We start from the raw sequence: 23,727 nt of genomic DNA on the forward strand, positions 1-23,727 counted from the left end.
AAGGCCCCAAAAAAATCAAGGGTTCCAGCCCAGTATTCGGATCAAGGCCCCAAAAAAATCAAGGGTTCCAGCCCAGTATTTGGATCAAAGCCCCAAAAAAATCAAAGGTTCCAGCCTAGTATTTGGATCAGAGCCCCCAAAAATCCCGAGTTTCAATTCAATATTTGGTCATAGCCTAAAAAAATCAAAGGTTCCAGCCTAGTATTTGGATCAGAGCCCCCAAAAATCCCGCGTTTCAATTCAATATTTGGTCATAGCCTAAAAATATCGAGGATAGCAGTCCAAGTCCCATGAATTCACTGAAAGTCAAAATATCCCAATAAATCGCCCAATATTTCCAACTCGTATCGAACTGTCATCACTTGAGCTGGATACTCAAAAAGCGACGGAGACTTAAATTCAAAATAAACTTATCTCTTTGAGATATATTTTTCTGACAGTGTGTTCCGCTCGTGCCCTGGTGTAGGAACGGAGGGAAACAGAGCAAGAGAGAATTACTCCCTTTAATGTGAGCGGAGAGAGTAGAGACACACATACGTTCGCTCTTTCTCTCTATCTCTCTCCCAAAACTCTCTCTCACTCTCTCCTGGACAATTTTAGTCTCATCAGCACGCGTTTTCAGGATAGTCGGGAAAAATAAACCGAAGAGAGCTTCAGTTTACTCCAATCGGCAGTTCCAACAAAGCAAGCTCTACGTTAATTTAGTCGAGTGATATATAATAGGGGAATCCCCACCACGTGATTGGCCGGTTTTGTCCGACATTGTTTCGTGTCGTCTGCTATGGTGAACTCGCGGCGCGTGTGATATAAATAATCATGGTGAAATATCTCAAATTATTGTGGAAGTGGTGGTAGTAGTAGTTTAAAAAAAAAATTGAAAGAAGATTTAAACATGGACCGTCTTGGTATGGTTGAAGCAGGATGGATGCCATTGAATAGACCATCGGGGATCTCAAGGACCGTTAGTCATCCTGGTTACTTGACAACAATGGCCACCAACGCTAATCAAGCGTTACAACAAGGGAATAGTAATATTTTACCTCAACCACCGGTTGTACCTTTAAGGGTTAAAAGGCGTTCGGACAGTGTCCGAAGAAAAGCCGCTCATAATTTATTTAAAAGATGGAGTCTCGATTCTTATTTGAAAATGTTATCTTCCTCCGATAAAAATGTAAGTTTTAAATTTATTGGGTCATTGAAATATAGTTCGATATATATGGTTATCGCGTAAGTTGGTTGCTTGGTGATGGTGACAACATTGACGAACTGTAAGGTTGTTCCTTGTTGTTGTTGAGGAAATGATTAGCCTGATTAAAAGGGGTTACCCTCAATATTTGAGACTGCATGGGTCGAGATTCAGGGATTTTGAAAACGTGTGCCAAAATATAAGGGAATTTAAAAATTGTAATTTTAAACGTCAGTAAGATTGATATTGGTCCAGTATAGTGATCCTAGCAAGCCCTAATATATTTTAATTTTAAATCGCCAACATTATTTGTGACTTTTATACAATTATAAAAGTGGCATTAAAGCCTGGGAAAGTCTGTGAATTTTGAAATTAAAATCTGTTTCAACCATGTTGAAGGTTTCCATATATATAATTTTTTTTAAAAATAATAACATAAGGTGAAACATTAGGTGACCACAAATGAGAATTTAGAAGCGTGTATCATATTACGTATAACGTTCACTGAAAGGTTTCCCTGAATTTTTAGAGCTTCTACAGTAACTCTATTACGTCATTACCCTCTATTAAATGGGGGGAGGGGGGCAAAAGGGGAATATGACAATCATATAAATAATAATAAAAAATAAATAAAAACATTTCAAACTTGACTTCATAACATTATAGCCTAGCATTATTTTAACCTAGTTTTTTCTCATTTATTTGACATTTTCCCTGCAAATACTAAGCTCCAATTCTAACGATGGTTCGTACGTTTACCCGTCACCTATTTGTAGGTGTAAACTTAACTAAAGCTGTGTATAGGTGTGTTTGATGAAATGGGAGAATATAACGCCAAGGTTTCAGCAATGATATTGCTTAAGCTATAGTGAAAAGTTCTATTGGAATCCTCCACCTGGCAGTCGAGTTTTCCCATTGCAACTGTACACAAAGTAAAGGTATATATATGAACGATGGATTTTTAGGCCTAGGGTCCATGCAATGCACCTTTGTTATTGTGACAGCTCGGAGACTAGAACGCGTTTACTAGTACAACGAGGCGAAAGGAGGTGATACACTTTATCGTAAAAATGCCAGATTGGAAACCCGTACCTAGCTATCTATTCTTTTCCCACACTTTCCAAGCCTTTGATCTTATAATATCATAACTCCTTTAATGTATAATGCAGGCTGCACTAGGCCTTAGATAACAATGCCTTATCTAATAGTTAGGCCTTGGCGGTGAAAATTATGATATGTTTATACTAGTATTATCTATGTAGTTGAATCTAACCTTACGAGTTAAGGTTTATAGTATATAATTCTGGACACGATTTAAGTATGACGTTATTGTAAGGGTATTCCGTAAGTTAAGTTTGATATCTGGTTAGTTATTGAGGAATGGAGGTGAACTTGACCCATTCGTGTGTTTAGAACTTAGTATACAGGGTGCACGTTTGTGATAAGTCTGACATATAATTAAACAGTACATGGCCCTTGTGGCAAAATGTAATGGAGATAGAAGTTACATTTTCGACTCATAATTGATTTCCCAAAGAACATCCATCTTAATTTATGCATGCAGACTTATCAGAAACACCCTCATATATACTCATAAAACGATGTACACTTGATGTTGCAACCCCGAACTGTAGGAGATAATCTGAAAACCATTTTGATTTCCTGGTTTTATCGAAACAGCTCAGTGTCATATTTCTGAAACCAACTTTATGAAATATTATGTTAACTCGTGTATCTAACGTCAAATTTCATCTCCCTTACTTTTTCCTTGAATCCTTCATTAGTTCTATTATCGAGATTCCAATTGTTTACGAAAAACACTTCAATGTTTTGACCATAACAACATTAGTTTTATGCAAAGCAAAACCTTATACCGTATTCTGACCAACCCACAACTGACTGTTTATACCACGTGTCCTAGTATTTGCGTGGGTTATGGAGTATCCATTAGTTTGCCGTGGATTTACGTCACTTACAAGTGTTGCTTGTTTTCTGGGTTTTAAGAGTTCATAGCACGTGATAGAAACCACGCAAGTTTGCAATACATGCAATTAACGATGAATTTTCATAAGCAGTGGATCGACAGTGGTCCAGGGAAGCGGTCCGGAAATGGGTTTAAAATATTTGGGAATTTTGTCAGGGAATTTAACATTGGTTCTTTAGTTTTCCCACATGGTAATAGTAATTTTTAAACCAACAAAATTATATTATTTTACTAAAAATATCAAAGATGTGACGAACCCTTTAATTGTCACTTCTGAAAAAAAATTCATTCATCAACTTTGTTGTCGTCGATAAAAACTCATTCAGCATCTTAACCGAATAAGAAACTATTTCTATACGCTTCCTCAAGCATGAGTACTACCTAATACAAATACACTTCCTCGATATACAACCCCAACTAATTAATCTAATTACGAAGTAAAACATTGCATCGTAAACATTTTCGTCTATGCATGCCGCGTTATAAGTTAAATACGTTAATTCTTTCAAGGTTCCTTTTTAATCAAGAATGTTTTGCGCGGGGTATTGTCGACAACCCACGCTTGCTTTACACGGTACTCTATTCCATGGGTATTAAGGGGTTAAACCCCCAATGCTGGTCCCCCCATTCCCATCTTCCTTTCGTAATTAAAGGAGATAAACCCCCTTAGATTGGCTATCAGACCTCAGGGCCTGTTTTCTTAAGACCGGGCTGTTTTTACTAGGGTTTACTGATGTGTCCAATACGGACGACGAAAGTAACTATTCCCAAGGGAGTTTGTCTTATAACGGTTTCTCGTGCGGTTGGTAATGTCTGAGGACGGAAATTTGAAAAATAAAGAAAAGTATACGAATGGTTTTGTTAGCTTAGCCCATCGCCTAGAGAGGTGGTGTACAGTACGCTCTAGAGCCATCTTTTGATGGCCCGTATTCGATGAAAGGACCTACAATAGCGGTAGAAAATAGGTCATTTAATCTTTAGTTAGGACCCTTTCAAGATTGTACTCGATTACGTAAAATCAAGAAGTGATATCTAGTTTATTAGGGAGAAGGTATAAGAAATTCGCGCGCTATAGTCGCAGTCCCCCTTTCAAAATACAAGGGGGGACGTAAAAGGAGACCGGGCTATTTCGCCTCTCCTCAGTCGGAAAATATGACTGTAATTTTCGTCAGTCACGTCGCGCTGACGTGAGTTTTCAAGAACCAATGAGTTGCTGTTTGTAATTTAGAGGCGGGGATTAACTCCGGACCTACTATACGTTTGAACTGGAGATAAAGCTAGTTCTAAATGTGGCGAATTTATACCTTCTCCCTAATAAACTAGGTATCACTTCTTGGTGAAATATTGCTCTATATTATGATATGGGTTTTATTTATTGTACGAAATTGTTACTCATGTATCTCAGGAAGTTTATAGCCTTTGAGCAACTTGAAAGTGCTTGCAAAATCGCTAGCTGGATTGGTCGACCAATGGAGCTTGAGAGAAAGCGAAACTTAAATCATACTGGACACTAAGTAGTTAAGAAGAGGTTTCATCGATATATACACTCATAATAGTACAATGCAGGCTTGAAATGATTGATACGACATTGATTTTCGATTTCATCTCTGATTTACTTTTGAAATTTTTTGAGAGTTTTTTGGAAAAACCAAAACTTTTTTTGTTGAAATAGTGGGACCGCACAAGATTAGTTTCGTGATGGGTTTTCTTGGTTAGACCCAGTAAGTAGGTTTAGTCACGGCACGAAATATTTTTTTGATTGATATACTTCAATTGGCAACATATCCTAACTTGGAGGTTCCTCTTTCTTATCGATTTTAATTTCGAAATTTATGGGATTTGATGAAGGGAAAACCAGGTGTGTTTTAAATTTTCTAAGCTAGCTGTTGTAAATTGCTGAAGGTGTATGTGGAGTTAAGTCATTAGTTTTATTTTTAGCTCCGTTATAATTTAACTTTCAAGGACTTAGGAAATGTTCTAGATTATTCATAAATTAAAAGTAACCTTATAGTTATTAGTATGGCGATACGAGAGTTTTGGTTCTAATGACGTGTTAGAGGTGACGTCAGTGGGATGGGGGTATCCAATAGAGAGCTTGGGGGTTGACACGACCATATTGGTGGGTTGAATGCACGAAGAAAGTTGAAGTCCGCTAATATGGATGCCTGAACTGTGAGGTATTACTATTAACAGAACTGAAAGGTCTCAATACAGACCCCTCTGTACAGTTTTGTGACGTCATCTGATTCACACAAAGGGCCCTAACGCGTAGGAAAATGTATTTATTCATAGCTTATTTGGCCTTATTCCTATCCAGCGCCTCTGGCGGAGGGTCTGGAAACTACTCCCATAGAGACTGGGTAACTTACTTTCGAAGGTTTGCAAAATCACGGTCAGATGGCGTGGCGCTCGACCCACCTGGCGGTGATTCTGCGAACCTTCGAAAGTAAGTTACCCAGTCTCAGACCCTCCGCCAATTTTAAAAATGACTGAAATTTCCTTGCAGTAACTTACCTTTATTATGATACTAAATTTATTAATAATAAAATTATGTCCAATAGTTTTTCATCAACCTTTTAACTATTGACAGCTGTATATTCTGTTGGCGTACTTGTCCATTTGTTTGACAAGGTCACTGACAAATTCGGACTTGTCAAAACTTTTAATAAAAAAGAAAATAAAGTTCAAATCCAAACTTTATTTTATACCTTTTTGATCCCCAACTCTATATATATGCTTATCAGAAAGCTGTCATTAAAATAAGAATTTTTTATGTCGGGCCATGGTCGGGTATAGTTCAGAGGGGAAAAGATATTTGCCAAGAATTGATTAAAACATCGCATGAATATCTATATATTTTGATATAAACCTATTCATTTTCTTGTTGATATTTCTATAAAGAAGAACTGCGAATATTCATGGCATAATTCCTTCACAATGAATTCTTTATATAAGGACCCTTATTGACGAAAAGAAAAAATGTAAGAAATCAATATTGTTTCGATCTTACGTAACCTAATCCGAATTGAATTTCTTACAAAAATATTTTCGATATAGAGTTCTTTTTCTTTGATAACTATATCTATTCCAGTCCTTTGTTAGTAAGCGCTAGATGCAAAGGTATCGCGGACTTATACCTTAATGTAAAGGCTAGCAGAGAAAAAGTAGTCGTTACCCTTTAGGTCTAGAAATAATTACCAATTTGTTTTCCTAATTCTAACATGTTATGGCTAGTTATTTTTTGAATAATCAATTAAAACATTATGTTTACTCGCCCTTGGCTATAATATCGTTTAATGTACCAAAAATTTCGAATTGTTGACCCACAAAATCGAAAGTTAGAGAGGGGAACTTTCTGAAACTGAAAGGTCATATAAGATTTTATGGTTGAAAGGTCAAAGTTCAAATTCGACTGGTGTTTAGTTACGATGGTATTTTTATTTGTCATGTAGTCTGGTTATGTATTTTTGTTTCGTCTTTATCTATTTAGCATTTAAATGTAATCAGTCTGTGAGATAAACGAGATAAAATGTAGTTCAGGTTTCTCAATTACACGTAATATGGCTGCTGAATTGATAATGCTCTTATAGCGTTATAATTGTTAAATTTATAACTGTAATTATGCCAATTTTCACGCAATTTGCATGAGTTTTACGTCAGCAAGTGCTTTAATTATAAATTCTAAAATTAGCTTTATATTTTTAAGCTCTAAATATAATATTAAACTTTCAAAGTTATAATAGAATTTGTTGAGAATTTAAATACATATAATACTAATATATTTCCGTAAACAACATGAAATTATTTTTACATCTATTTTTCTAGACTGATTATCTTTGTAGTAATTAATGCGCAAGCTATACACGTTGAGCCGCTTGGTTTTTGCAACTGAATTTTCTTTTAAAATTTATTTAATTAACCAAAGAAAGCAGCTCATGGACTACAATATAAATAAGAAATTTTAATTTTCAAACAGCGCGAGCTATACACGTTGAGCCGCTTGGTTTTTGCAACTGAATTTTCTTTTATAACGAATTTAATTAACCAAAGAAAGTGGCTCATGGACTACAAATATAAAAATAAGAAATTTAATTTTCTAAACGTGACTTTTAGAAAGTTAAGCCTAACTAAAAAAGTATTTCGTTGCCATAATCTTGTCACGTGATAAAAAAAATATGTAAAATAGAAAATTGTTTTATTTCTTGTTAAATCTTCTTTTGCAGACCTAAGCAAGCCTTTCCGTATTATTTATTACTGTAGTTCCAAGAATTGGAGAAGTCTTATCGTATTGATATCATATCGTGTTGCGTTAGATTAGAAAATAATATTGGCTATATGGCTTTTCTTTGTTTGGTTATATTATATATTGCATTTGATTATATATCCATTTCGTTATCAGTCCGTTTATGGAAGAAGAAGATTACGATATGAGATTGTAAAAAAAAAAACAACTTTATCCCAGCTAGGCCTAGGCCCAGTTGGTCCCTGTTTTAGGTTCAACGTCGAGCTAAAGTGAAGGTGTTGCAAGAAGGTGTTGTACCAGAATCATTTTGGACACAAACCAATGATTTTATTTCGAGGAAATTATTGTTAATACCAATAGTTTTTATAAGAGTAAGCCTTTGTTCAAAAACCATTTGACAGTATTTAGTTTAAGCCAAGGCTTATTCACAAAGAACTTCACGTGGTATTGCGTATTGTCCCTCGTGAACTTGAAGATTAAAACCAAGGCTTAACATGTTATGTGCTTTAGCACCCACGATTATTATATACGTTGTTTTCAGACTAGGAGGGTTCATACCATTTACACAAGGAGACCAGGCTACTTGGTGGACAAAGTGCACTGCCAAGTAGTCTGACTTCCTGGTTTAAATGGTATGAATCTTCGTCTGAAAACTATGCATATTCTGGGAAAATATGAATCTAAATTGAAACCAACATTCTGATTCAGAAAGTTTTAAATTAGGCTTAAGGAAGTCGCTTCTCACCTTACCTTAATATTACGATACAATTATTGACCTTGAAAATCAATTCGCATCTCATTCATTCAATGCTCTCTTGTATTGAAAGGGATATGCGAAAGGGGTGATATTATAAAGCTGGGGTATATAGAGACACAAAGGATGTCTGTATCTTTTATAGATAAGTTTTATCCTTCTTATCGTATATACGGTGAATGTATACCTCATCATGCAAAACTAGTAGTAGACCGTAAAAGAGTTACGAGTTGTTTAGCAGTTTGGTACTGTCGTAAGCTTTCGGTAACATTGGTTAACCAACAAGATTGATTGAAAGGCTCGTGTACCGGTACATACGTACGTCTTCCATATATTAAAGTGTGTAGCGGTGTCCCCTCAGGTGTCATTATATTGACTAAATCCGTCACTATGCTGAAGTACAACTTCTGGGGAAGGCGAATTTACTTTCAGGTACACCTTATCGGCTTTTGAACGTTTATGTTTGTTTTAGTAGTCAAATCCCAAAGCCCCTTAGCCCTTTTCTAAAACACCCATCAAGGTTTCCTCCAACTCGCCGAGGCTTAGCGAAGCCTATATTTTTGAAAGGACGCTGTAGACTTTTAATGGCTCTCTTTGATGAATATATCCAAGAGTCAATTAATTGGAGTACAGGCACGTCCCAATTATTTCTCTCATGCACACCGGCCATTCTTTGTGTGCGCCGAGACCCAATAGCCGGGGCGAAACTCTTGTTTCGAATTGTTGATTTACTCTGTCCCATCTCAGTTCTGTCCTAAACCCATTTCGATGGTTTCCAGGGGACCTATCCGGGACAAGGGTATGTTGTTGGTATAGGTCCCTTTAAAGTCTTTGTCTAAAATAAAGTGGATTTCCAAAATATGTAGACTCTATATTGTTTGATGTAGTTTGGGAGGGTGTAAAATTTAAAATAAACATTGAGCCAAGTATAATACTTATGTCTGTTTTTAACTATATAATTAAAAATGCCGCATTTGTAAACAACGCTATACCATAGACTCTTTTATCAATTAGTTACGACCATAATTTCGTTTATAGTCTGTATAAATTAATTGTTTTGTTCAGTGTCACGTGGTCTCTTAGTTTATACATCTTTTCAACGGCCATCTTTTGTTAAAAATCGAGATTGAAGGTGACTCAAGGAAGAAGGGGTTGTTTATATTTACTTTAACTTAACTACTTCGTTTGTTTATTGATTTGTGTTCATTTAAAATTATAGTAAACACTGGTACTGATCATTTCAATTTGTTTTTCTGTATTTTCCAGGGTAATCCATCATTGGACGATTTACCATCGGTACCACACAGCGCACCAACCAGCGCAGCGTACACTACTGACCATCATAATTACCCACACCAATTATACTTCGACCCAAACGTCCTACACGAAGAAGTCGAGTCTAATTATTCAGGTAATTTATTTTGATTATTTTGTCCATCGTCTCAAAGACTCTATTGATCCCCTTGGCTTTGAAAACAAGAACTTCAACTCCCAATTTTGAAAAATGGTTATTCTATCGATACGGTTCGGTTGAAATACATTTATTAAAAGCGGGGGACCCTGTAGACTTAATCTCTGGTGTCAACTAATCGTCGAAATTATTAAACCATGCACTGGTTATGATGAGAGAGGATGAATATTCGTTGCAATTTGGATAATGAAAACGAAGCGAGGGTTCTTCATTCCAATGTTCAGTTTATATTAGGTAATTAAGTGATATCGAAGGGAATGAGGAATAGCTGCTTAATTGGCGGTGGTAATTTACATAGAGTATAATTCCTTTTAGCTTTGCACGTATTGCATCGAATAAATTGAACGAACCATAAGCTAGCCATAGGGGGCTTTTGTTCTAGGTATTCCTTGCAGAACAATTACCTCTAAAAGTTTTATCTTTTGCGAAAGCGACCGCAATACCATGAATTTTCTCATGCTAACAATGAATATGTAGCTCTAATAGAACCTTAGAGGTTTTCTTTCTGTTTGACCACGGTTTCTCTACTCTTAAAAGTACAGCTTTATATTCATATTTAACGCATTAAAATTCATGCTAACAATGTTGTAGTTTTAATACACCTATGGAATCATTATGACTGCATGGGATATTAGGAGCGTGGAATCGAAAGTTCAGTCTCTTGTTTGGCAATTATTTTTAATGCCTTTTTAGAAAAGAGGATTTTTCAAAATTAATGACGTAACCGCCGACGTTTAGGGGGCGTTAAACATACTGTAATTATCTTTTATAATTAGTTTCCTTAACAATAATAGACTAGAGAGCTTGCTTATTCGTGCCAACCTCTTTGTGTTCCGTCTAATTTATCTCGAATAAATCGGTCTTATTTTTGAGTCGACTCTGAACGCAAGCCATAGATTATTTTATTTTTGCTGTTTTATAATGGCTTATTTCCCTTCATTTTAAACATGTACTAATCAAAATGAAAGCGTCGTCTGATTTAGTTCTGTAATTTTTACTGGCAAAAGTAAATCAAAGCTTCGTTTGATTTAGTACTGTACTCGAATTATTGATAAATGCCACTGAATGATTAACTCTTGTACTAATCGATATGTGCTAATATTTATTAAGTTAAATGTAGTAATTAATTCACGAAAATTTAAATATTTCTGAGACCAAGGCTTAAAAAAATAATCAACTTCGATTCAGTTGGGAAAACGTGATAAAATCTGTGTGTTTTTTGCTTTTAGACTTTTATCAAAAATAAGTAACTAAAAGTTTAGGCACATTTAAGGTTTAAAATTTAGCCTGAATTAATTCCCGCAATTCTGAGACCAAGGCTTAAGAAAATAATCAACTTTGGTTTTTGAGATGGGAAAACGTGATTTCAGACTTTCATCAAAAATAATTAACTTCCTAAAAGTTTAGGAACGTATAAGGTTTAAAATTTTAGCCTAAATTTTAAACAAAACTAACATCAAACGATAACTGGTTCCCCTAATCTTCATTCCAATTAATTAAACCTAATCCCCCTTATAGAAGGATTATAGTTAATCCTAAAGAAATGAAATACGTGTACGCTTTAGTAATTAATATTTATGAAAATGAATTTGAGGTTTTTAAAAAAAAGGAACCTTCTAATATGTGGACTATAACGAAAAGGTTCAAGCCGGAACTAATCTTTTTATCCTAGTCATTTCCGCCAAGTCTTAGGAAGGGGGGCCATATCCCAATATTCTAGGCTGTTATATCTAAAATTGTTAAAACCGCTAGTTTTTATGGAATATTTTTCGCGCCAACCAAGTCCAACACTCTTAAAATTCCTCTTCGGATAAAAGTTGGCCATCCGCAAAAAAATAAACGTTAAAATCACTCGTGGCATGCAGCTAGCTAAGGGACCCATTCTTGCGTAAAAAGGTCTTTGATCGACGGAAATTCTGCCCAGATTAAAAAGGGACCTGTTTATCACATTATTAAAAAGTTGAATTAAGTTTATTGCAGGTTAATACCGTATTTGCACATCATTAGGTCAGACCGTTAAATCGCATTTTCACAATTTCTTTTTTTAGTTTGATTAAATAGGTTAGTAAATGCTAAAATCGACTTGGAAATTTTAAAATTAACCGATGTATTTATCTTTTAAAATTTATGTAAACTCAAATATTTTGGGATAAATTTGGGTCTCATTTGGATAAGATAAATTAAGGTAGTATATTCTTGACGAGGGGCTATTCACTCAACAGAATATGTACACTATATCTGCACCGTTGCACGTGTAATCAGCTGTACAACTAAGAGTACTCAGCCCCTCTATTCCTCAGATATTAATTCATAACGAGGACATTCTGTTTCAGGCCATTTAATAAATTAATTGATAAACACTAATTGGTTTAAACGCGGAGAATGTCCCATAATTTATATTGCGATTTTAGACGTAAATATTTCAGGCCCTGTAAGTACTATACGAAACCCATTCTTATCGTACGTTCACCAAGTCACCATTTAGTCGAAACAGCCCAAAAATTAAGGTAGTTTTCGAAGCATATTTTCTTGACCCCTATAAGGCATGACCCCCTTGAATTTAGTACCAGTAAACAGACTAGAATTTGAGCTATGAGAACCTAAAGAATTGTCAGAGTATTTGAATAACGTTTCGAAGTTGATAAACCAAATTTTCTGCTACAAGTTAAGCCATAATATTTCTACACGAAAATACGCGGTGTTTTTTGACGTATGTACGAAACCCTTGGGCCCTCTTGCTTTCCCCGCGCTTCAATTTCCTCCAGAACAAATTTTCTATTTCCGGAAACATTTGGATGGATGTAGCAGGTTTTGCTCTCGACAACGTCACGCGTCACAATGTCAGAATTTGGTTCTCTTCACGTCGTCATCATGACGAGCTAGAAACAGCGGTACCCCCCGTTCCTCTAGTCTATCCCGACCCTCTGAGCCGTCCCTGTCCCGTCTTCATCCAAATACTTGATTTGAAATCTTGGAACAGACAGATGTCTTAAATTAAAGCTTCGTGGATCCCTAAGCCTTTTTATTTTATTCGTTTTTAATTGTAGGTCTAGATCTCGCGCCAACCCAAGAAAGTTCAAGGTTAGGCCTAATGTATATTGAACGTATAAAGGTTCCTCCCATTTTTTATTGGCGAGATGGTTATTGATGACTGTAGCTTGAAATACCAGCCCTTTCCTAAAAAGCCCGGTTCAGACGATGCAATTTTTTAGGTGTTAATAGGGTATTCCCATTAGGGGATAATGTTGAAAACCCCTGAAATTCCAACCTTGTTCTTATAATATCTTCGATTCATCGGCGATTTTGTCTGAAAGAGTATTTAGAAATCGATTAGGCGTAGGAACTTTAGCTTATGGAAGTTTTTTTCTTTGTTTGTGAACGGAGAGAAAGGTAGAAAAAGCAAAAGTTAGGGAAAATGTTTCTTTTACAACACGAGACAGGGTTGCAACTGGACCTGGAAATCCAGGGTACGTCATGAATTTTTCAAAATGGGTGTCAAGGAATTTTAATTTAGTATTTTGAATGAAAGTCTTGAACTTTGATAAAGTTTAGGTACAGGTAATTTTTTAAGCACATTAAAGCCGCGTTTACTCGAGACACTATGGAACCGTTTTCAGCCGTTTTAGAAAGGCCTAATCTTTTCTGAAAAATAGTATTTGCATTTTATCGTTAAAGGTGTGTGCTTTTAACAGCATGAAATTCCTTTTTGTATACTTTCCAAAACGGTTTCAGAGTGTCTCGTGTAAACCCGGCTTATATTGTGACTTTTCTTAAGTGTCAATTAAAATTGGTCATGGAAAGTCGTGGAATTTGATGTAATGAAAAATTTGGTGGTGTGGCGCTGGCAACCCTGGAGTCAGAAGTAAATTCTTCTTTCGAATTGGGAGTTGGGCAGTTGGCTAAGGTGGTAGACACGCCCTACCATTGGAGAATCTATAGCATTGAAAATACCAGTATCTTTATATCCGATATCGGAAATCAATGTTATCAGCTCTTGTTTCCTTTTTCTTTAACAATGAAACAGTTTCTTAACCATCCGTGAAAAATTAGATACTATTTTGTACAATACAACCGAAACCCTTCCTTCTTAAAGCCAGTGGAATTTAATGTCTTTTAAACTGTCAAAACCATATGGTAGTAGACGAATTTAAACACTTCAACATTCATCCCGAGCATTTAATGATTAACCTGCCTTAATTGTTTCTTATATTATAAAGTTCATGACCTTTAAAAAGTTGCGAAACCTTTCTGCTTGACATTTGACCTTCGTTACCACGCGTCTTATCGGACATATTGACGTACGCAATTAACTTTATTATTACCTACACCGAAAAAAATTCTAGCCTTCCAGGTATTGAACAGAAAATTTATTCACCTTTGACCTTAATGTTATAATATGAAAACCATTTTTTTCATCTCCTTCTTCTTCTGGCGCTGTAAGTCTTTAATTTAGCTAGGCTTCATTGACAATTCACCTACCTCCCAGATGATTACAATATTTCAACGGTAAAGAGTCGAGTCTTGAAATAAACCCACGTACTTGTGTAACTTGTCATTTTTCCTTCAAAAACGTTTCCGAAACCCCCCCCCCCATCTTCTCTTCCACCCCCCTCTCGGAAAAACATTATCGTCGGATGAAAGCGCGTAGTTGCGGTGTGAAAAGCATCGAACCATGAATGGTTCTTCATTTTGTCGCCTCGGGGCGCTCGCTGCGGTGTACCCTACCTATACCTACCCACCATCTGTTTAAGTTACTTAAGCTTGAAACAATACGTACGAAGCTAAACACGGTTAAATATGCTTAAGGTTTTTTAACTTTAATTTGCAATTCCCCCAACGTTTCTTTATTAAATATTTCAAGTTGAATGATTTGAAGGTGTAGAATTCTGTTTGTCCATGCTTCGAAATTGAATGGAGTGAAAGGTATTTTTAACGGGAATTAATCGTGTTACGCACGATTTTCGCCTCCTATTCGCTTTTGATAAGTGGATAAACCGGAATTGCTCGAATTTCCTTCTAATTTAATTTAAAGGAAAAGGTTGTATCCCAAGATAGAATTATTCCTGGAACGTCGTCTGCTTTATATAAATTAAAATACAGACAAATATTTTTCTGCGTTTTCGGTATAAAACAGCATTTTTTTTAATTATGTTTATACTGGAGTAGCAATCGTACACGATAACTCTAACACTAGATGGCCCTTACCACGCATGGCCGTAATATTTACCCATAGTACCCCGGTTCTTCGATTTGGCGTAGATTATTCTTTAGGTGCCACCTAGTTATAGCAACAAGAACTAAATACTATTTACACGTGATTGAGGTAGTAAAAATATGTCCACCGATAGATGGCGGGCTGCACTGAACGATACCAAGCCCTTGAAAAGCATGCTGGGAAATTTAGTTTTGCGATATTTAAATCAGGAAAACTGTTATTTTGCTTGTCCATTTGCAGGCTGCTGGGCGCCTTTCCCCCCATTCTTCCCCAGTTTTTCGTGTGACCAATTTGGCCCAGCAAAACTGTAATATGACCGGGCCATCTTGTTATTTTTTAAATAGCTACTCAAGTATCAAATTTCCTTTCACCAAGGGCAGACCATACCTTTAATTCCCACTTCCCTTATAATTTTTTCATCTTTCTTTCCTCCGACAAAATTGTTCCGAATGTAAAAGGAAAAAATAAAATCATCCTTTTTTTAAAGAAATTTTTTTTTATTTGACATCAGCCTGACTGAGATTCACCACAGTTCGGGAAGCAAAAGCGACGGTGTCCACCTGAGGAAAAATTACTTTTAAAGATTATGTACATAACGGTTAAACGTCTGGCGAGAATCGGGCGACGTTTCGGCTTTATAATACGCGAAATATGCTCGCGATATTGGATTACAAATTTGATGCCGATATCATATTGATTCATAATCGGGTTGAAGTGTGAAAAGTTTTCAAAATTGAAATTAATCGGGTTTCCGGTTTAAAAGCGATCTTCATGTTAGTGTTGGGGCATCTAAGGAGTCACCAAAGACGCAGGAATACCCGGCCCACTATTTTAAATAATCATACTAGTACGAAAGGTTAAAGTTCATGTTTAAATAATATATTGATTATTAAAAATTCGTTTGTTGTTTTATTTGTATTTACACAGACGGTGTACCTTCATTACCGGTGACTCACTCATTACCTGGCGATATCAATAGATTATTGACCTCTTCAGTGTCCGAAGATGGTATTTCTGGTGGTCGACATTCGGCCCCTAATTTTCACGTTGACCCAACGCTTTTGTATCAAGAAGATCAAGTAGATGGAATTTTTGCACGAGCGTAAGTACATTTGTTTTATTTTCAAATAATTGTTTTTACTATAATTTTAAATATTTATGGTTTAATTGTCAACTTAATTAACTTTTGGCTAATTTAAATTGGTTTTATAATTGTCAGGGTGTTACAAAAAGGGTATATATAGTTATAGAACTGAAGTACATGAGTGGGATGGTTCTATGGGAAAACAATTTTGAGTGGAAAATGTGGGTGACATTTTTCTACAATGGTACCACCATAACCAAATTATGATTAAAGTGTTTAAATTAGTGTTAGTTAAATTAGTGATCATTGTCTATCAGTTTCTTATGTTAATTTTAAGGGGTCATCCTTAAAGCACTCTAAGGTTCTTAACTTTTTTAAGGTGTCCTTTAAGGGGAAAATTTCATAGAAGTTATACTTTTTCGACTCAAATTGATTTCACATAGAGCCATCCCATCGTACTTCGGTTTTTATGGAAGACAAAATATTATAATGAGCCTCAACTTGAGAGTTTAATTAATATAGCTAATTTATTATACATAAAAAACTGAATAGAAAATCGTTATTTAATTAAACTTATCTTTATTATCATACCAACAGCACTGGGAAGAAACATGGCGAAAAGGCCTCATCCAAAATTCGTTCAGCCAAACAGAAAAAGTCCAAGCAAAAGGACACTCAAGTAAGAAGACCTTGTTTTTATTCTCAATCAACTCTTTCCTATATTGAATTATCAATCCCAATGTTAAAGTACAGTAAGGGGGTGTAAAACCGCGAAGGGATACACTTATTAAAACGTCCGTAGATACTAAAGTAGTCCCGCAAACCTCCCTTTAAGTTGATACAAAAATAGTAGTGTCTCTTACTATTAATTAATTGCATTTTCACGACAAGGCCCAAAATAATTTGGAACCCAAATTCAATTTACACTCTTCTATAGTCCCCTCCCAGTGCAACAACGGATCTTTTAAATATAGTAACATCAACACGAGACCAAGGTTGACTGCGTCAAATTTAGTTTACCCTAACAAGAAGAGTAAGACAACTAAAGGCCATTTCAGACGAGATGGGTCAAAAACCACTCTCATTGTATTACACCATGGTATTGAGACACGGGGCAGAAGGGGTGAGGGTTGAAGTGATCTCGCACCTGGAAATATTCATATCTAAGATTAACAAACTCTGATAAACTTTTAATCAATCAAGGCTATTTTTTGGAGAATTCGTTTCATTATACTATCTTTAAAAAACACTTTTCATATTACACGATATACGCCCCTTTTCTGAAACGTTGGCACAAAAATTGCTATTGTTGTTCTATCATCAAAACGTGGAACTTTCGTTTTAGTTTTGATCCAAGGAAATTTATGCTTTGAATGACTTTTATTTAAAACAGTTTAAAATGGTTTCGATACTAGTTCGACGTTTTGAATGGGTAAGCCTTTGTCTTCTAATTTGTAAAATAGATCATTTAATCTTTGGGTGTGATTATTTTTTATTTGGAAAACTAAGACTATAGCTTGTTAGATTTAATTTTCACATTCAAAACATTTTAGTATTCGAAATTAAACGCTTTTATCCTTCAATAATACTCCCACACTAAGTTAACAAGTTGTATCATAAGTACATAAGATATGTTCCATCAATAGTTTGTCACTGGTAACTTAGAAACTGGAGCTTGTCATGAAGTGAATGAGGTAGGTCATAGATTCGAGGTAAAGCGAAGACGCCTGGTGAGGCGCTGCTGTCAAAGGCTTAGTAATGTAAACTAAATAGGAAGATGGAAGTCCTGCAAAATTAACCACCGAGTGTAGGACTTCAATTCTCGCTTGTCTATCGTTCTCGAACTAGCTCGAGCTGTAAGTCTCTAACATTACGAATTAAGTATAGGAAGTGTCATACTTACGGAACATATCTCATAAACTTATGTTAAAATATATATAAATATAATTTTTTATTTCCCGCCAAAACTTCTTTAACTTCCTGGAAACTTTCTTAACCTTAAACTTAACCCTTTCGCGTGTTCACCAAGGTGTGACGACCGATTATAGTTTCAAAATTTGAAACTTAATTTTTTCTCTTTCTTTCTTGAGGTTTTGATATACCAACCAGAACTTTCTTAGATATTGTATTTTATCAAAGAAGGGGGTTTAAAGAAAAACTTGTTTTTCTCAGAACATTAACTTTCATAGTGACAGTTTAAAAAAAAATTATAATTTTTCAAATCTTTTTTTAATTCATTGTGAGAAAAACATCTTGTCAATAAATTGACGAACCTCGTAATAATAATAATTTATCAAAGTTTTCAAAAGAACCAGGATACCTTTGTAGGTCTTGAGATAATCCTGAGGTGTAATATTTTAAATTATAAAGACGGTTCACGTGTTCTATGGGGTATACATTTTTATTATATCAATTGGATTTTTATTACTGTCGCCAGAGATAGATTTAATTTTAGAAGAAGGAATGGAGAACAGTGTAATCTGGGCGCACGTCAAAGTCCGGGACCCTCTTCCAAGGGACGGGGAGGGGTATGAAAGAAGAGGCGGGTCATAGCGACAGAGGTAAAAAGGAATTACGTATTTTTCGCCGTTACCGTCAGCAACGTCATAAAATCAGATAATTTAAACTTTTTGTTACGTGTTGGAGGGAGGGGCTCTATACTAGGCTATGAGTCGGACTGAAGTAAATACTAAAAGTTCTCCTTTACTACTTCTAAAATTAAATCTATCCCTGCTGTCGCTGATGGATGGCTCCGGGTCTATATGTCTTTTCTAGTAACAAATTATATGTCAGTCGAATCGATTTGATTATAAAATTGGACGTGGGGTTTTTATGTTGGGAAGATACTTTCTAAAATTCGCCCACGCTGTTATATAGAAATTTAAAAATATAATACGAAATAGGTATTTTTAATTTGAAATATTTTTTATATTTTATTTTATTTGGTAGCCATAGATTTAGTATTTTTTTTCACGTTTTTCTTCCTCAATTTTTTGCTTTATCGGACATTTACCCGAGTTTTTCTAACATATTGAATAATTTAGGACATTGTCAAATGAAGAATGCATACAACCAATTGGAATAATTTTGCACCCATTTTAACTCAACGTATTTATGGGCTGATTTTGTGCTTAAAGAGCTATAGACTAATCGACTAATCATTATGTATGTCGAATTTTACCAAAGCGAATAATATAGCTGTTGCACCTTGCACGCGTGTATGACCTAGCGTTACTACAGACCAATGAAATTACAGTTAGAAAAACGTTTTGAGTAATGATACATTGTCAACTGCTGACGTTGGTTGGACAATAGTGATTAGTGAATGAGTAGCCCTTAAACTAATGAGTTTTAAATGCGTTCAGTGCGCGAAACCACATAACCGCTTTTGCACCGGTATGGGCACTAGATATCTCGCAGCCCTAGTTTTCTTCTTTATATTTCGTAGTGAAATAAATGGAACGTAGTATTAAAAAACCTTAATAGAGTACAAAAAATAAATTCAATATAATCAGGTGCAATTAGGGTATCTTGCGCCCCCATATGTGAAGGGGGGGGGGGCTAAAATTTGTAAGAAACACCGTTCTTCATTTCCTCCGGAATTTAAATGAAACGGTCAACGCGTCCGAACCACGCACCAAATTATCCTCGAAATTTTTTTTTTTTTGGTTCCTGACCAGATTTTCTCGGCTAATGAAATTTCATCTTCGTCCTATACTATTAATCAACGTTACTTGGGACTACGAGCTAGGTCTAATTGACCCTTCTATCTCCCTTCTCTAACTGCCAACCTAAGTCGTGATTTAGATGATACGGATGGCGTACTTAATATATCCGGAATTATTTTAGCAAAAGAAAAAAATTATTTGATTTGGAATTTGATTAAGATTTTTTACGCCTGATTATGTTTTCGGCCTCGGTTGATGAGGAGGTTTAATTTGTTTTTAGTTTTTCTATATTTATTTTGTAAACATGTTGTTAATATATAATTTTAGGAGTTGTGATGTTTATACGTTACGCATCCTTATGACCGATTGCCGGTATGTCCTATTCCGGTATAACCCAGTTATGTTTGAATAATATCTTGGTTTAATCGAATGTTAGTGTGACATAATTTAGAAGTTAATGAAAATATTGTTTTAAACGAGAATTCAGAAAGGAGCAGGCAGAACTTTAGAACCCATTTAAGAGCTGAGAACGTCGAAAGAAAGAATTGGGCACATGTATTAACATGATCTTATTCTTAGACCCCAAACTTAAAATGACCCATTGCAGAAATTTTGACCGTATGTCCAGCCACCCTAAGAGTTTCGTCAAAATTTAACTTACAAAATCAATACCTGTTAACGTCTATTTTCGTCAAAAATTCGTCTACTAGACTCTATTTAACCCAACCAAAGGTGGAATTTAAGGCAATTACCCTTACGAAAACAAAACGACTTTGAAAGGAAACTCATTTCGTACCTCGTGTCGCGAGACAAGACTGTATCAGGAGTGTATTATATGGGAGTTGCTAAGGCCAATGTTTTAAACCGATGAAAATTTTCAGAAAGCTCCTCTTTTTTTTTAGTACAGTTGGGGTTCAAAATTGCTTCCCCTTCCAAGTCCAGAGGCAATAAGTTTAGAGAGGGGGAAAATTATTTTTAAGGGGTACTGACGTCACCATAAATATATCTCATCAAAATTCGAATTAAAAAATACTACCGCAATGTTTTCCAAGTCTCCCTTGTAACTAGTGGAACTAATTTGTTTTAGTGTTTTTCGGCAGACAAGAATTGAAAATGCCGCATAAGGGCACTACGGTCGCTGCGTTAGAAAAATTTATCACCAACACCGAGCTGTGAGATGCTTCTGTTGTGTGAACTTTAGTGGGGGTTATAAGCTTCTGACGGTGTCTGCAAATTTATTCTTTTATCATTACAAGGGGAAACCCTTTTAAACTTTAATAATATACTTTAGAAAGTCCCCGTAACATAGTCTGGGATCTTTGAAAATGAAAGAAACTCTTATTTACTAACTAAGCCTTGGTCACGCCATCCTAAAATAGCAATTAAGAACAGCTATTACCGGAAGAAGCCTACGTACTCTGTCTGTAGATTTGTGTTCGTGTTGCTACTGCCGGTGTCTTCTAATAGAAGTTGTTTCTGCCACTGTTCTGACCCCATTTTGTCGGAGGTTGTATTTAGTTTAGTTTAGTTCCCCTAGCTCGGAAGTTCATCCCGAAAAGAAAATTCATTTCCGGTGTTTTATCTTCATTTATTCTTGTGGAAAAAAAAGGTACACGGAGAAAGATGAAGAGCGCGAAAGAATTTTTGTTAGTTCTATAATTGGCTTGATATTAAGCGGCTTCCTTCCTTTGAAGAAAACGTGGAAATTAAAAGAAAATCTGTTTATTTACTTTGTTCGAAAATGGTGTTTTGTTGAAAGAAAACTAACGATGGGTACCTAAATAAATCACTCGTGAAATCTGGGCTGAATCACGTGAAATCTCGCAATTCTGTTTTTAGCCCAAAACATTTCTTGATAGCCATAGTACATTCCGGGCCAAGTTTAGTGGAAATTTCAGTACCAATAAATTTATGAAATTATATGAAACCTAGATGGAATTATGAGGAAAAATGCGACAAACTAGAAGTATATAATACTTCTCTTCGAGAGAAGTGTACTACCACAAAGCGGGCGTTGTAATTGTAACATGATTCTTCCCAACATCACTATAAATTTATTATAGTAAGGTTACTAAACCGAACAAACATACGCGATAAATAGTTCCATCATCATTACTCTATTAGCGCTGCTTAACTATTTGCCATGGCACATGCGATTGTGGATGGATTTTTGTTCCACGTCAAGACAATCAAGGTTTGAGCATGGGTTAATTGCTGAGGATTTAGTAAGTACCAAACTGTTATAGAATTCACCCTAGCACGGTGCTATGGCTGCCCATCTGAAGTTTGATGAGCGGGAGAGCTAACAAAAAGGGGATATAAGCCTGGGAAGAATCTTGTTACATAACTAGAGTATTAAGAGGATACAGAGTGCGTGCCATCCTTCTTCTATTATCCCCTTCTGGTCAAACCAATTATCATCCAGTGTACACTATTTTCAAAAGTGTTTCGCGCCTCTTTCTGTATTTTATAGTCGCTCCCAAATGTTCACTCGCAACACCATTAACCTTCTAAACCGTTTTTGCCTGTTTTTATTTTTTCCAAGGAGTGATTTAAGACAGTGTTATATTGTGCGCTTGCTTTAGCTTTTAGGTTGTTGTTAATTCGCCAAAAATTTCTTAAGCCGTTAGTTCGCCTAGAACTAAATTCTTTTAGAATTGTTTGCGTTCAGAGCAGGATTTATTTCCTTCTTGACTTATCAAGATGATGCTATACGTGTCGTCATCCTCTGGGAAATCCCTAATTTACCTTGGGAGGCTTGGAGAGATTTCAAATGAAGCTATAGGGGTTTTAGCAGTGATTTTCTAATTTTAAAATAATTAGAATTAGCTTAGTGTTTCCAGAACAAATAAAGCATAACAGCCTTTTTTTCAATACTGTATTCGTAATCACGAGATATTACGTCTAATAATTATTAAAACTCGTGGAATTTCATAATTGAAACCAAGACTTAATGAATATTAATGTTATTCATTAAGCCTTGGTTTCAATTATTAAAACACTTGCCGAAATTTTAAAATTGAAACCAAGGCTTAGAAATTGTTTTTCTTCTCCAGTTATTATTAATGAATGTATAATAACCTACCTACTATTAATTCTAAATTAACAATTAATCAATCAATTTTAAAATGAATAATATTGACCTCGTAATAGTTAAATCTGTAATAATTAAATGTCACTAAACGTAATATAAAAATTTTAAACTTAGGGAGGAGTTCAATTGTATTACAATCGATATTTTAAAGAAATCGATTAATTATTATATAACAATTGTATTGGGAACTAACGGTTATTAATTTCTCTCTGTCGTCTTTAATAGATAATGGGTCCATTTAGGTCAGTGGGATTTTTTTTTCTTTTTTTAAATCATTGCTTGAGCGATTGTCCAAGATCTAGATAGCAGCTTTGATCAAAGACTCTGATAAATTGATTATATAACGGGAGGAAGAGGGGGGAAATGGAATAAAGAAGAAAAAATTCATGGAATCGGAAAAGAACAATCATTTCTCTTATTCCACTTGATCCTGCAGGAAAGGATGGGGACCCCCAAGCTATGATAGATTATTGAAAACGCCAGGGTACAAAAGGTATCTCGTATCATCTTAGTTGCTTGGAAGGAATCGTATCAAACGCTTCATCCATTTTCGTATGAAAGTTGAAAAAATCGCATCATATTATGTAAGATCAAGAAGTGATATCTATAGTTTATTAGGGAGAAGGTATAAGATGCCTAAGTATTCGCGCACCATAGTCCCAATCCACCTTTCAAAATACAAGGGGGGACGTAAAAGGAGGCCCCGGGCTTTTTCGCCTCTCCTCAGTCGGAAAATATGACTGTAATTTTCGTCATTCGCGTCGCGCTGACGTGAGTTTTCAAGAACCAATGAGATGCTGGTTGTAATTTAGAGGCGGGGATTAACTCCGGGCCTACTATACGTTTGGACTGGAGATAAAGCTAGAAATGTGGCAAATTTATACCTTCTCCCTAATAAACAAGATATCACTTCTTGGTAAGATATGTACCATAAGTTTGTCACTGGTTACAAACTGGAGAGATCTTGTCGTGAAGTGACGTAGGTCATAGATTCTCGTAAACCGACGACTTAGTACAGACTAAATAGG

The 23,727-nt window shown here is 35.5% G+C and overlaps 1 protein-coding gene across 3 annotated transcripts in view; it reads left to right on the plus strand.

The window, feature by feature from the left end:
* Positions 1–23,727, plus strand: part of LOC149709963 (uncharacterized) — a 176,960-nt gene that overhangs the window by 71,876 nt on the left and 81,357 nt on the right. For 2 of the 3 annotated variants that reach the window (XM_089858379.1, XM_089858387.1), the window contains 3 exons: positions 9,434–9,578; positions 15,781–15,955; positions 16,535–16,616. In XM_089858379.1, coding sequence (XP_089714505.1) covers positions 9,434–9,578; positions 15,781–15,955; positions 16,535–16,616 — 402 coding nt within the window. Of the gene's footprint in view, positions 1–626; positions 1,172–9,433; positions 9,579–15,780; positions 15,956–16,534; positions 16,617–23,727 lie in introns of those variants that run through there. The other variant, XM_089858383.1, reaches the window with a different exon arrangement.

This window comes from Phalangium opilio, unplaced genomic scaffold, assembly GCF_054372755.1.
Source record: "Phalangium opilio isolate 3A_F unplaced genomic scaffold, DU_Popi_V2 ptg000011l_1, whole genome shotgun sequence".
NCBI lineage: Eukaryota > Metazoa > Arthropoda > Arachnida > Opiliones > Phalangiidae > Phalangium > Phalangium opilio.